The following is a 13,976-nucleotide window of genomic DNA, read 5'->3' as shown; positions in this document are numbered from 1 at the left end:
AAGCAGCCTTCAAATCCAGAGCAAATACTCACTGGCCACTTCAGTCACTGCTGCATTCCCGGGACAGCAAGTGGGTCCTTGGAATCCGAGGGCTGCTTTTGCACCAAGCCTGCATCTCTGGAAAGGGCTGCTCCTTGCGGAGCACCATTGTGCTACGTTCAGTTGCTAGGGTTGAGAGTCATTGATGCTACTTGCCAAGTGTGTCCCCTCCTGGTGACCGTGCCCTAGAAAGGTGGAAAGCTTCTGGCTAGAAGCACATGTTGAAAGCTTTGTAAATTCCATGTTAGCCAATAGCCGAAGGCCCCTTTGGGGAGGGATCAGCAGATGTGCGCTCCCAGCTAACTGTAACTGCTAGTTCTGGGCCCCAGCCACTGTCTGCGTTTCCTGTTCATTCTCCTCTTTCATTCATTCTTCTCTATTTGCCTTTGCTCAGCCTCCTCCCTCATCCCACCTCTCTCAGAAGCTTATGCTGTTTGTGCTCAGCAAGGGCGTAGTGATTGCTCCCTGGGCTGAGCCCTGTAAATCTTCTTCCTGGGCGGAGTATGTGGGAGCAGAGACTAGAAGTTTGGATTAGCAAGTTCCTCCTGGAGCGGGAAGGGAAGCAAGATGTTGCCGGCTGCTCACAACGCACACTTGTGAGGGGGCTGTTAAGAAGGGTGTATGCAGCTTTGCGTGCCCTCCCTCCGTGCCGGGTAGGCAGCGCACGGCTGTGTAACTGGGGTTGGGCTGTTAGCTGGGCCACTTGTTACTGCTTTGCATTGGCAGGGAGATGTGCTAGGAGCTCTGTCCTGTCTTTAGCTAGGTTTCTGTGCAGATTTCCAGAAAATCTGCATGGGAAATTGGCTTTCCATGAATCCACTTGTGTACCGCACCGGAGAACTTCTTCCTCTGACAAAAGACGGAGCCGTAGATGTTAGAGCCATGTAGCCAGCCTGCCGCTCTCCCTCTAGGAGCCAGGGCTGTTTCCATACCATCTTGCTGGCGCCAGTGTTTGTCACCATGGGTTCCCCGTGCACTGGTGGGATACAATAGGAAGCAATTGTATTTCTAAGAAACAAATGGTTTCCCTGCACTGTGTGTCACGAGTGGCTGCCCCACAGTGAAACATCTCTATTGTCTTCCTCCGCACAGCTGCGTTTGGACGAGGCGCAGGAAGCGGAGTGCCAGGTTTTGAAGATGCAGCTGCAGCAGGAACTGGAGCTGCTGAATGCGTATCAGAGTAAAATCAAGATGCAGGCGGAGGCCCAGCACGATCGGGAGTTGCGTGAACTAGAACAGAGGGTGTCCCTGCGCAGGGCCCTTCTGGAGCAGAAGGTAAGGGCGGCTGCGGGGATGGCCGTGGGAGCAGCAGTTGGCATTGGCCATGGTGCAGGAGTTGGAAGATGAAAAGCTGATGTTAATGGGGAAAGGGTGTAGTCCTGGTTTTGAGCCTTCCCTGGGCGCTCACCTGGCAGGCCGAATGGTGTCCTGCTGGTCAGAGCTACGCAGTCTCTGAGGAGCTTTCGTCCCATCCCGATGGCGGCAGAGGGAGTGGGGCCCTGGCCTCCCCTAGGTGACCATGCCATGGCAGCTCGTTGCAGGGCAGGGGGGGAGAGTGCCTGGATCATGGGTGCTGAAAGGGAAGTGCTCTGTGTGGTGTGCCGTGACCACCACCACCCACTGCCTGGGCTGCAGGGCTGTGTCCACTTCTAGCAGAGGGCGAGGAGGCTGCTGCGGGAGCGGCGAAGGGAAAATGCTGCACTCTCTCCATGGTCCCTGAGCAGGGGGCTCTCCCCAAGCTCAGGAGAGGGCAGAAGTAACACAGTGCAGCAGCGTCTGCACAGGTCTCAAGAATCTGAGGAATGATGTGGCACAGGAGGGTAGAGGGACAGCACAGATGTGTGATGCGATGCCACCCAAACCGGGAATGTTTCACGCCATTATTAGTCTCTGAAGATCCAGCAGAGTTGCCCCATAGAAGGACGTTGAGTAAAGCTGGACAGCCATTGAGAAGAAACATGATGATCAAATCCTAGTTAACAAGTCCAGAGGTCTGACCTGCGGCCCATTAGCAGCCAGACACCGAGGGTACGTCTGCACAGCACGCTGTTTGGAAATCACTTAGTCCGTGGCTACATAGCAGGCAGTTATTTCGAAATACTCCCGAGCTGGAGGACTGCTCACTCCGACTCCTGTAACCCCCATTGTACGAGGAGTAAGGAGAGTTGGAGGAAGAGGGCTCCATTTGAAATACCTGCTGTGTAGACGCTCCCTTCTTCAAAATAAGCTGTGCGATGGACGTAGCTCAATTTGCGTAGCTTCTTTCGAGTGTGGACGCACCCTGAACTCCAGAGTGTGGCACAGAATTGTTTACCCCAGCAAGCAGGCCTCCCCGTGCTGCACAGATCCGTGTGGTGCCAGAGCAGTGTACTAAGCACGTCACTGCAAAGGGAAATACGCACTTGTCTTTCATCCTCCCCTGCCGACTTGCCTGTGGGGTGATGCTGCTGCATTTACAGGGCACTGGGACAACTAGTCGGTGATAGCTGCATCTGCTGATCCTCACGGCCCCTTCCCAGGTCACTGAAGCTTCACCAGTGACCGAGTCTGTGAAACCCAAGTTCCCACGTCGGACTCTTGCCACAGGGTTACGTTTGTGAGAGTCCCATTTAAACAAGTCAATTTGTAAACCTCGCCGTTTGCAGCCCAGCGGCTACCTTGCAAACTGCCTTGGTGTGACGGTTTGTATGACAGTTACTGCTGCCTAGTGACCCAGCCTGACGCAGCGCTTGGGAGCAGAGTCTGTTGCCGGTCCCGTGGCTTCCTGATGCAGCACTGGGCATAGCCGAGACGTTCTGGCCCAAAGTGACAGAGCGCACCGAGACCAGTGATGTAAAGGAAGACAGATTAGCCAAAAATGAATTCAGTGCAAATGGTTCACCTGGGGATCTGCTTTTGTGCAGGGCCTGGGAAGCCTTGCTGAGCACAATGCAAATGTTTTTGTGTAATTCAGGTTTTTTTAAAGGAACCTGAATATCAGTGTTTGACAAAACAAGGTTGTTCTTCCCTGGCATTTGCCTAAAAGCCATGCAGCAGAGCCAGCTGGCTGCCTCTCTAGCCTAAGCTTTGTGCACAGGTTAGATCTCGTGCCTCAGCAGGGCTCTCACGGCTTCTCAAAGCAGCAAGAAATCAGCACCATGGGCGCAGGCAGCGTCCGGACCCCAGAGGGTGACGGTGATGACTCACGCTGGTGTAGGTTGTTTCCTGAATTCTGGGTTAAACTACTTCACATGTTCCCCAGCAAAAGGGCCTGAGAGCCCCCATAAGCAAATGAGTGTTAGCATCCAATACTCTGAAGCCCTGCGATCTCCTCTCGGTGAATAGAGAGTGTCCCATATCGCAGGGTTGCTGTTGGCAGAAGCGGAGCTGTCAGCCTGCAAACACAGTTAAAGCAAAGTCTGTTTCTGATGGTTTTTCTTTCCTTCACTCTTGGGGACCAAGCCCAGTGCTAGCTCTTCGGTGCACGGAGACGTCATGGAGTAATTCCTTGGCTTGAGGGTCTAACCCCGGAAATTTCAGCAAGAGCCAGATAGTAAATCACAGGCCAAAATTCAGCCCTGCTCAGGGGGCCAGGAGGAGGCTTATGCAACATATTCCCTGTCCCTCACCAGCTGATGCTGAGACCTTGGCAAGGGCCATTAAAAGGTGATTTGGGATGGTTGTACTGAAGTGAGGCAGTGTCGTATCAAGGGTTGGAAATACTAGCTCAGCTGGTGGTTCGCAAGTCATCCCGCTGATAGCCTGCCCCGAACGCAGAGAGCTCTCCACTGATGTTACTGTTTGGGTTTGGAAGGAGGAAGAAGCCCTGCTGGTCGCATGGCAGAGAAGGCAGCAGGGCAGTGAGGCAGTAGGAACCAATCTAGGAAAGCAGTAAGGTCAGTGTGGGGAGCACAGACTCCTAGAATCCTACCACTGGAAGGGACCCCAAAGGTCATTTCCTGTCCTCACGGCAGGACCAAGCACCGCCCAGATCATAAGCCAAAGCCAACTGGAACAGTGGCTCTGAAAGGGAAATGGGGCAGGTCCGTTAGTTAATTGCCGTTCTGGGAGTTTAAAACAAACAAAAGGAAGTTTTTCTTCTCTCCGCACACAGTCAACCTGTGGAACTCCTTGCCAGAGGATGTGGTGAAGGCTAGGACTTCAACAGGGTTAAAAGAGCTGATAAATTCATGGAGGTTAGGTCCATCAATAGCTATTAGCCAGGATGGGTAGGAATGGTATCCCTAACCTCTGTTTCTCTGGAGGTGGGTGACAGGGGGGGGGATCCTGTGAGAATTCCCTGTTGTGTTCCCTCCCTCTGGGGCATCTGGTATTGGCCACTGTTGGCAGACAGGACACTGGGTCTGATGGACCGTTGGTCTGACCCAGTCTGACTGCTCTTATGTTCGAGTTGTGGCCACTAGGTTCAGCTGCCAACAGCACAGACCAGCTGATGCTGCATTGACAGGGCCTTCTCCTCAAAGCACCTAGTTCCTAAGTCAGGGGCTGGGCAGCAGATTTTGCTTCTGCATCTGCGGTTTGAAATCTGAGCCGCTGGAGACACAGTTTCAGCTTTGTATTTGAATCCCGAAAGCCCCGATGCAAGCTGTGAAACACCTGGAAAGAGGATGGCGGAACCCTGCCAGGGCTTCAGCCCTGCTGTGTCGTCGGGATGTTAAATTTTGATGAACTAATCGAATAGTCGGTGGGATTTCCATCGACTGTTCGGTTAGTCGATAAGGACTAGCGCGGCGTCTTGCCTTTGAAATGTACGAGAGCCCCAGCAGGGACCCTTGTGCGTTCCAAAGGTTGAAATGCTGGGTGGAGCTTGGGGCCAGCGGGGATTCCTGCTGACCCTGGGCTCCATGCGGTCGCGTCGGCTTTGAAATGGACTCTTCTACATTTCAAAGGTGGAACGCTGCTGCTGCGCCTCTCCCCCTCCCATGGAGTTGAGGGAACCGGCTTTTAAGCCAGCTGCCCCCAGCATCCACTCCTCTTCCCCCACCGCCGCTGCCTCTTTGTGATGGAGGCAGTAAGGGGGGAAGTGACTAGTCAATTAGTTGCTTACATCCCCCCTGTGCAGCCCCTCCTCCGTTTCTGTGCACATGCCAGAGATTGCTAGTTTGCAGTCAGAGCGGCGAGGGTGCACCTGCCCTCTGCTGCTGAGTGCCTCTTTGCTCACCAACGGAGGGTCCGGCCCCGGGAACTCAGCATTGCCGTGTCTCTCTAGCGGAGTGCCGCTGCTACAGACTCCCTTCTCTTTCCTTCCCTCAGATTGAGGAGGAGATGCTGGCCTTGCAGAATGAGCGCACCGAACGGATACGAAGCCTGCTGGAGCGCCAAGCCCGCGAGATCGAAGCCTTTGATTCGGAAAGCATGAGGCTAGGTTTCAGTAACATGGTTCTGTCTAATCTCTCCCCCGAGGCGTTCAGCCACAGCTACCCGGGAGCTTCTGGCTGGTCCCACAATCCTCCAGGGGGTGCAGGACCTCACTGGGGTCATCCCATGGGTGGCCCACCACAAGCTTGGGGCCATCCAATGCAAGGTGGACCCCAGCCATGGGGTCACCCCTCAGGGCCCATGCAAGGGGTACCTCGAGGTAGTGGTATAGGGGTCCGCAACAGCCCCCAGGCTCTGAGGCGGACAGCTTCTGGGGGACGGCCGGAGCAGGGCATGAGCAGGAGCACAAGTGTTACTTCACAAATATCCAATGGGTCACACATGTCTTACACATAACTTAACCCAGGCCTGAGGGTGGCAATTCCACTGAAGCGGTCTGCCGACAGAAACTGCCTACAGGTGCAGCCTCCTCTCCGTGGGACGCTGGGTGGCCACGGAGTCTCGTTCATTCTGTAAAGCACTCTGTTTTGTGTTTACTAACTGGGATGTCATAGTATTTGGCTGCAGGGTTTGGGGGCTTTAATGTTTGTTTTGGGGGGGATCGAAAGGGGGGGGCCTAAGACATATGCAACTAGGCAGAGAAGTTGGCTGCCGGTTAAGGCGTTCGGGCTGCACAAGGGCCTCCGAGCGCTGTCATCACCCGTCCCTGCAGAACGATGGGACGCGCTTAAACCTTCGTTCGTGTCCAAACAGCCTGCCTGCCAGCCACCTGAGCAGATGAGGTGAGCTGAAAATAAGTCCCTCTCTAGCAGAGGAGCAGCTGTATTTCCTGCCCCTTTGATTGATCACCATGAAATTGGCCCCCTTTCCGCGTGGATCCTCAGGAGAAGGGCTTAAAGGAACTGTGGGCGAGGGAAAGGGGCGAGAGGAAAGGCTTTGCCTGCTCGGGTGGCAGGGATCAACACGGTCCCTTGCCCCCCAAGTGCCCGCTCTCCGTTGCACTAAGAGGCGAGCATTCCCCGAGGGCATAGCGCCGCTTCAGTAGACGTGTGTGGGGGGGTGAAAATGTTTAAAATCCAGCCTAGCATCTTAGCCCTCCCCTGGCCGGGCCAGTGGCAGGGGCTCATGCTTTGCAGGCCGTTGGGAAGAAGAGTATCACTAATGCACTTGTGTAGCTAATACTGTGACATCTCACCTTAGCTAAGCAGCTGAATAATTCTTGGGCCCCTGCATCCTTCTTTTGCTCTGTTCTTCAGGACCCTTAGACTTACAGCCAGTCAGCCTGGAATGCCAGAGGTCTTCTGAAAGATGCCATAGTCACACAATGCCATTGGTCGGGGGTTTCATTCCTACACTGCACACCCATTTATTACCTTTGGGCTTGTTGCAGTTTTCTGTTTACCTGTCCGCTGTAGCCGACTGTTTAAATGTTTAGTTGCCATAGTGTACCAGGAGGAGCTGAGCCAATGACTCTACGAGCTGCTGACTAACCCACATCACTGCTGTAGATCTTGCCGCATGTGAGGCTCCTTTCTGTCGTTTTGGGTGCCGCAGTACTTTTCAGCTTTACAGTCCAGGGAGACTCTGGGATCAGTTGGCAGCACGTCACCCCACGCGTAGGAGGCGCTATTTTCGGGCAGCTCTCTTTGCAGAGCCGCTGTACTACTGAAAGGGAGCAAGAGGCTGGAAGTAAAGCCGGGAGTCTGCGAATAAATGGAATGACTTTTGTGGCTACGTAGCAACCTTGACTGCTGGAAGTGGGAGGTGTTGTGAAAGACTAGGATGAATGAGGGGGTGTTTGGGCCCAGCCAGCACCGTGAGGTGAAGATGAGAGCAGATAGCTTAAGCTTGGCTTAAGGTAAAGATTTTCTTTCTGGGGACTGGCCAGCCAGAGTTCTTTCTTTGTAAATGACTTTCCTTGCACACTAATCATCTTGAAGAAAACACTAGCTGCTAACTCTAGGGTTTGCCTTTACCGTGTTTATAGGGCTCAGAAGCAAGGTTTTCCAAATGCCTTTGTCCATGTGACACATTTATATAGAATACTCCAGTATCTCGCTGCTGCTCAGTTTTCTCAGCAATGTGACATTCTTAACTAAATTAAAATTCACTCCAGATCCTTGACTCTCAGCCAGTGTGTGATGAATCCAAACGTCAGGATTTCCAGTGTCTTGATATAGCATATCACTCCGAACAAAGACGGACACTATACCAAAACATAAACCTTTGACAGAGCCTTGTAGTATTAACAGTGTGTGCTGGAGTCTGGGAAGAGGCAGAGGATATTCCTGTTGGTTACCCTGTAGAACAGAACGTTTGGGACAAAGATGAATTCACTGACTGACCCCCCTGTTCCCCTTGATATACATCTCTGTGTGGGGTGGGTGTTTTCTCTTCTAGCTGTTCTCTTGCATTCAAATGTTGATCAAATGAAATTAAGGAAAATCACCTTCATTTTCCTATTTTAAGAAGAAAAAAAAAGCCAAAAACCTACATTGGTTCTTACCACCTTGGTGTGGAGCATGGTGCTAATATACAAAGTTTAGGAGCTCTTGACTCCCCATAATCTCAACAGCAGCACCAATTGGCACTGTACTTCACAATTCAGGAGGTTTGTTCTTTTGCTTCGGAGATGGTTTGAATTTGGCCAAAGTCTCTGGTTTAAATTGAGTGATTTCAGGAGCGTTCCCTCAAGCCATCTGTTTGTAATGTAAAGCGTCACTGAATGTGGGACTCAAATGATGTCGGTCCCCTATTGGCTTTTTTGTATCCAAAACAATTGTGTGGTGCCCATTTTACATGTATATCATGTGCAGGCTCATTCCAGTGAGTTAATATTTAAATTAAAATAGTTTGCAAAAACTGATTCAGATCAACTGATCTAAATGTGTGTGTCTCTGTGTGTACATGAGGGGACCAGAAGCTGCCTTCCAAATGAGTTTGATCTCAAGAGATGTCTCCCATTTACTGAGCTGTAATCTGTGGGAATCGCTTCCTATTGTGTGGTGGAGGTATGTGAGGAGGTAAATTAGTGTCTGTATAATGTATATGTTACAGATATCATATATCTCACATCAGTATCTTTGTGAGATATATGTATAAATAGAAAATCAAAATATTCCAGAGACGCAAATGCTTTCTGAATCAGTTTGCAAACTCTATTTTTCAAACTAAAACCAACTACTGCACACTGTTCTGTACCCCTCGTGCCACCACGCTCTTCTGTGCCCGCGCACGCCAGCACGCTGTGCTGCGCTCACTCGGCCCCAGCCAGGGCGTTCCGCACACCGTGGCCTGCACGTTGTGAGCACTACTCCCAGGGGCTCAGCACGAGGGCTAGTTATTCTGGGTGCTTGGGTTCCCCCCTTTCTCAGACCTTACAGTTTAGGCCAGAAGGGCCGGAGCAGGGGTGTTGGCAGTTTTCACCTCTCGAATCGTGTGACGCTTCTTTGGGTTTTGCCAATCACACTCAGCAGCAGGCCCCACCTGTACTTGGTTGCGATTTCTGGAACACAGGCCACGTCTCCCATCCCCACTGAATTCCTTGTGCACAAGACTGGAGCTTTCACCTGCATTCACTCAAACGCTGGCCGCATCACGGGGTTGGAAAACAAGCCTGGTACCGTACAGTAGGAAAGCATTGACTGGAGAAGTCCCTGCGGACGTTTCTTACCTGTAAGTCCTGCCTTGGGGACAGACACAAGCAAGTGGCTGTGCTTTCAGGGAATTTGTATTGCACGCTGCCGGTAGAACCTGCACAGAGTACACGGTGATGGACCTGAAATAATACTGCTTACTGTCCCTGAGGAGGGGGAAAGGGGCCTGTTGGACTCCAAACCTCGATCCTGTCCATGCAGCTTTCATAGGTGGAAATAAATTGTATTCTACCAGCATCGGCCATTGCTCTGTTAATACGCACATCTCCCTGGAGAGCTGTCGACTGGTAGCTCCGTGTATATTTACGTGCTGTGTGAACGCGCACTTGCAACTCGTGCTGTGCATTTCTGGCCGTACACTTAGCGCTCCCTCCTCTGGCAAGCTGCCGGGACAGTTTGGGCAGCAGGGCTGTGGATGTGAGCAGAGGTGCGTGAGGGTTGAATGGGAGACGGCAAGCCCCGTGCTTTGCAGGAGGGTGGGTAGGCCCATTGCTGCTGCGGCCGCCCGGCGGAGGGAGAGCTCGCAAGGGGTACAGGAGAGTCGGAAGGCAGCACAGAAAGCAGGGTGCGTAGCACTGTGAAAGGGGGGTGGGCGCCACGGAGGCTATATGCGGGATGCTTGGAGTCCGTGGTATGTCGGAGTGAAATGCCCAACATACCAGGGGTGGCTCATCTCAAAAGTGGAAACTTGTCTACATTGGGGGGGTCTGGCTGCCATCTAAGCACGGCTCTCAGGACCTTTGTTGTTCCCTGTGCTTTCCACTAAGGCCAACATGAGCTCACACTGTGAAGTTATTTCCTTACCCGTGTCCCTGCCCAGTCTCTGGAATGAAAGAGTTCCCCATCCCTGGTGGGAGCAGCAAGGTTTTCTTCCTTGACACCAGTTCTGTGAGCCCACGTAATGCACCGCGTCCTCTAGGAATGGGGTAACCGCTGGACAGAGCCAGGGCTAAGAATGTGGTCGTCTAGGCCTGGAAACCTCTCCTCGCCCCACCTGCCCTGGTAGAGGGGCTTGGTTCCCGCATGTTTCAGGGCACAGTTGCACAAGCTGAAGGACGGGCAGTTCCTTGGGTGGGGGGGAACGTTCCTGCAGTTGCAGACCTCACTAGCATAGCAGCGTGCCCCGTGTAGGGGTGTCGTGGGGGGTGCACGCGCTCATGGCAGTGGTGTGTACATATTGAAAGGAAGCCCCCAAACTCCATTCTAGTGACTTCCGCTTGCTCGGCAGGGTGGCTTCTTTAGGAGCAGGTTTGTAGCCTTCCTCTTTCAGTGTCTCTAGCGAGCTTCTGGCTTCCCTCTAGGAGTGTGTTTTAGACCTGTCCGTGTGGCTGGTTTAAAGCACATGGGATGGATTCACTCCATGCTCTGGACCAGTCAGACCGGGAGCTTGGAAGTGGGTTTTGTGTCCTAATAAAAAGGTTGGTGCTTCCGCAGGGACTTGGGACTGGTGCCTCCCTCGCTGTGTCTGAGTTTGCGCTGTCAGGTTCGTTTCCCCGGGAGCCAGGCTGTGCGTAGAGGTGCCAGGGGGCTGTCTGATTTGGGAAGCAGACAGCAAATTTTGTGATTTTATTAAAACATTATCCCCAGAAAAGAGCTGGGCACCGGCAACCCTGGTTCCTGTTGTGTAATGGAGCCCAGCCAGTCAGGCCTGTCAGGGATAGGTGCCTGGGATACCCCCATCCCCGGTCCTTGGCTGAATAACACACCAGCAAACAGGCCCCTGAGCCAAGCTGCGCGCCTCGGAATGCTTGCACTTTTGGTGGTCTGTTTACCCACCTATCTGCTATCTAGCCATGTTCTGTACATCCCAGGTTCGCCCCTCTGCATAGAGCCAGGAAGTCCCTAGGTTGGCTGCCAGCACAAGGGGACGTAACCACCTCCCGATGTGCACAAAATCGGGGGTCTCTGGTGTCCCCCGATCACCCTTCCCAGGACGGGTACCTCAGAACATGCACCATTCGCGTTTTCACTGACAACAGGTTTAATGATTGTGAGTGAAAATATTGTAATTATCTGTAAATATGTAGGGAACCAATTGACCTAGTTCCTGTGTTTGTAAAGTTTTTGTACTAAAGTTTATAGATGCAGTATGTGCCAACGAGAGAGGGGCTGCTGTCACGGCCCGTCGTAGCCAAGTCTGCATCTAACCCCTTCAGTTGTCTGTGAGACTGTAAGGATTCCTGCTTCTATACTAGCTTGGGGGGTCAGGGAGAAGAACGGCTCAACTTGCTGTCCTGGTGCAAAGGCTTCTGGCGCTAACCAAACAGCATGGACCCCGCTCTTTTCTCTGTCCCTTGTCAGCTGGGCGCTCTGCGGTTTAGAGGTGCGCGCGCAAAACCTCTGCCCTTCCCGCCCGTCTGAGTGCACAGGACAGACGTGTGGGCGTGGGGCAGAACCTCACCTCAACTGAGGCCAAACCCTCCCTGTCCGTTTGAGCCGCACCCTTTTATTTGATCTACAGAATTGTACAGAGAGTAGGTCCTCCCCAGAAGGGATTTGGTGCCAGGGTAATGGAAAGAGCATGCTAAGCATGGGAGAAGAAACGAACGCCATGAAGCTGGCTGGTTGCCTGCTTTTAGCGCCAGTCTAGCCCATTTCTATGGCAACTGCACTCAGGACAGGAGCACACCGATGTGAATGAACTGAAGTATGAAATCGGTGCTTTTGCATGGCTTGGCATCAGTGTTACAAGCATTGGAGGCAAATCCCGATTAGAAACGGTCATGTGCGTACGGTTCCCGGGACTAGATGCATTGCCAGGGCGTGGGGCGTGCTCCCCAAAGTGCATGTGGCCACGGAGTGGGAAAGGCAAGGCGGGGGGACGGTTCTCAGGTGTTTGAGATGCAGGCCACAGCTGGCTTGCATTGTCATCTTGGCTTTCAATGTCCATTACTAAAAGAGAGGGGTTTCTCTTGGACTGCATCTGAATTAAGCCATCTGTCACCTCGCACTTGTCCCACCTTCCCTGGGTATCTTGTGGCACAGGCTACTCTCCAGCCCTGGGATAGCTCTGGCAGCTAGAGGGCTACAAGCGAAGTGAACGTCAGGCTGACTAGAGAGACCAGTGGTTGGAAGGATCCTTGGAGGTGCTTGTGATGTGAATTCTCATTCAAGATGCTGACAGTCTGGGGGGGGGGGGGGTTTCCCGGAGATGGAGAGGGTGTGTGTGTGTGTGGTGAATGCGGTTTCTGGCAAACAAAACCACCTGCTTCTTTTCTTCCCTTTTCTCCTAACCCCTCTCCGCTCTCAGCCAGGCTTGCTTGGAACAGGGACACTTTATCTGACCAAACCAACTCAAAGGAGGGGTGGGTCTGATGTAAATAATTAACATTACAAATAAAGTAGAGGGCATCTGACATACCCGAAAGGCTATCCCGACTTGAAAATTGTAAATGCTGAAGTTTTTATTAACATTTGGATTTCTCAAATTCCTATTTATGCTGTTCCATGGAAATCATTAACACATTGAAAACACTTATGAAAAAGCCAGATTACCGTGAGGATTTTAGCTGTCAGAACTCCCTTGGTTTCGTATACAGGAGCACAGCATAACATGCATTAAGAAGGGTAGGAGAAGGCTGTGTGAGGTGTGTATAGTGTATATTTTTTAAAATAGCTTGCTTGTATTGTGAAGACTTTAAAGACGAACTTGAGAATTCTAACATAACTATTAACAAATTTAACATAAGTTATCCCACTGGGTTCGGAGCATCTTGAATGTATAATCTTTTTGTAACCCAGAATGATTTATTCTTCTACCACTCAGCCAGACAGCTTATTTATATGTTTAATTTTGTATATCACTTTCCCTTTTGTTCTCATGCTTCCCAGCATGCTTCTGCTTGTTTGGCAGTTTGCACAAGTATCTGTGTAAACTAAAAACTTTTAACTTGAACCTGGCATTTCCACTTTCTTGGATTTTCTTCCTCCACTGTTTTGGGGGGTAACTGGGAGGAGGGGGGGTGTTTTCCATGTGCAGCTTCTGGGCAAATGCCTGGTCTTTTGCCAGTCATCTAAAGTGCTTCACTGTCAGTTGCTTTAAAAGAAAATGAAAATGTCACCTTATCAGTTCTAGGGAATGCCTGGGGAGGAGGCAAGTGCAGACCTGTAGGAGCACAAACCTGACGCTGGTTGCAGACAAAGGCCACACTTGGCTTGAACTCGGCAGCTGCAGAGCAATGTGAAGTCCCACATGGCCCTGACATGGGCACCGCTGCTGTAGTAGCTCTGACGGAAGGGCGGCGGCCTGTAGCCAGGCTCCCACAAGGGTAGCAAGAGTTAAAATAACCGGTCCCCCTCGGCTGCCCCAGCTCTCAGCTCTGCACACTGCCCATGGGGCCGGGCCCCCCGACTGCCTGCCTGCTCATGGGTGGGGAAAGAGGGATGCTCACAGACATTATTGAATGTTTGCTTCCCTCCCCCTTCTCCTCCTGCTCTCCCCCCAGCACCCCAACAACTTTGAGTACACGACCAAGGGGTGTAAACGTGGCTTTAGCAGAGCAAGGCCAGGAGCTGGACATCGCTTTATCAGGGCTGGGACTGCCATTAACCTGAACAGAAGCCTGAGTCTCACAGGCCTGGATCGCCATGGGCTAAGCCATAGATATTGGACTCCTCCCTGCTCCTGTGTGAGCACCAGCTGGGATGGGTGAGTCTACAGGTTTGCATTTTCCTTTTGGTAGAAAATGCCACGCGCACTAACTGGTAAGGCTTGTACAGTACATTGTCAGTATTCTGGTATTCTGGTTCAACATACATTAGCGCTCATATATAACTGTATTAATTGTATAGATTGTGCATTTAAAGCTGTTACCAAGTTGTCAGAAAACAAGAGAAGAGAAAATAAGGTCGTATGTAATATTTTGTTTGTAAGTATCCTTTGTACCATAGCAAAGGAAATGTTAAAAAATCAACTGTAATAAAGTAATTTTAGTAGATGGCGTGTCAGCTTTGGTTTTTGAA

The 13,976-nt window shown here is 51.8% G+C and overlaps 1 protein-coding gene across 2 annotated transcripts in view; it reads left to right on the top strand.

Annotated features, from left to right (window-relative positions):
* The window catches only part of TAOK1 (TAO kinase 1), a 126,945-nt gene extending 112,996 nt beyond the window's left edge, over positions 1-13,949 (top strand). For both annotated transcript variants that reach the window (XM_075904565.2, XM_025179815.3), the window contains exons 19-20: positions 1,132-1,314; positions 5,293-13,949. In XM_075904565.2, the coding sequence (XP_075760680.1) occupies positions 1,132-1,314; positions 5,293-5,754 (645 nt within the window). In that variant the 3' untranslated portion in view covers positions 5,755-13,949. The remainder of the gene's footprint in view (positions 1-1,131; positions 1,315-5,292) is intronic.
* The last annotated feature ends 27 nt before the right edge of the window (positions 13,950-13,976 follow it).

This window comes from Pelodiscus sinensis, chromosome 21 (genome assembly GCF_052426305.1).
Source record: "Pelodiscus sinensis isolate ZL-2025 chromosome 21, ASM5242630v1, whole genome shotgun sequence".
In the NCBI taxonomy this organism is placed as follows: Eukaryota; Metazoa; Chordata; order Testudines; family Trionychidae; genus Pelodiscus; species Pelodiscus sinensis.
The sequence above is the reverse complement of the archived record's forward strand: the minus strand, read 5'-3'. Positions and strand labels throughout refer to the sequence as shown.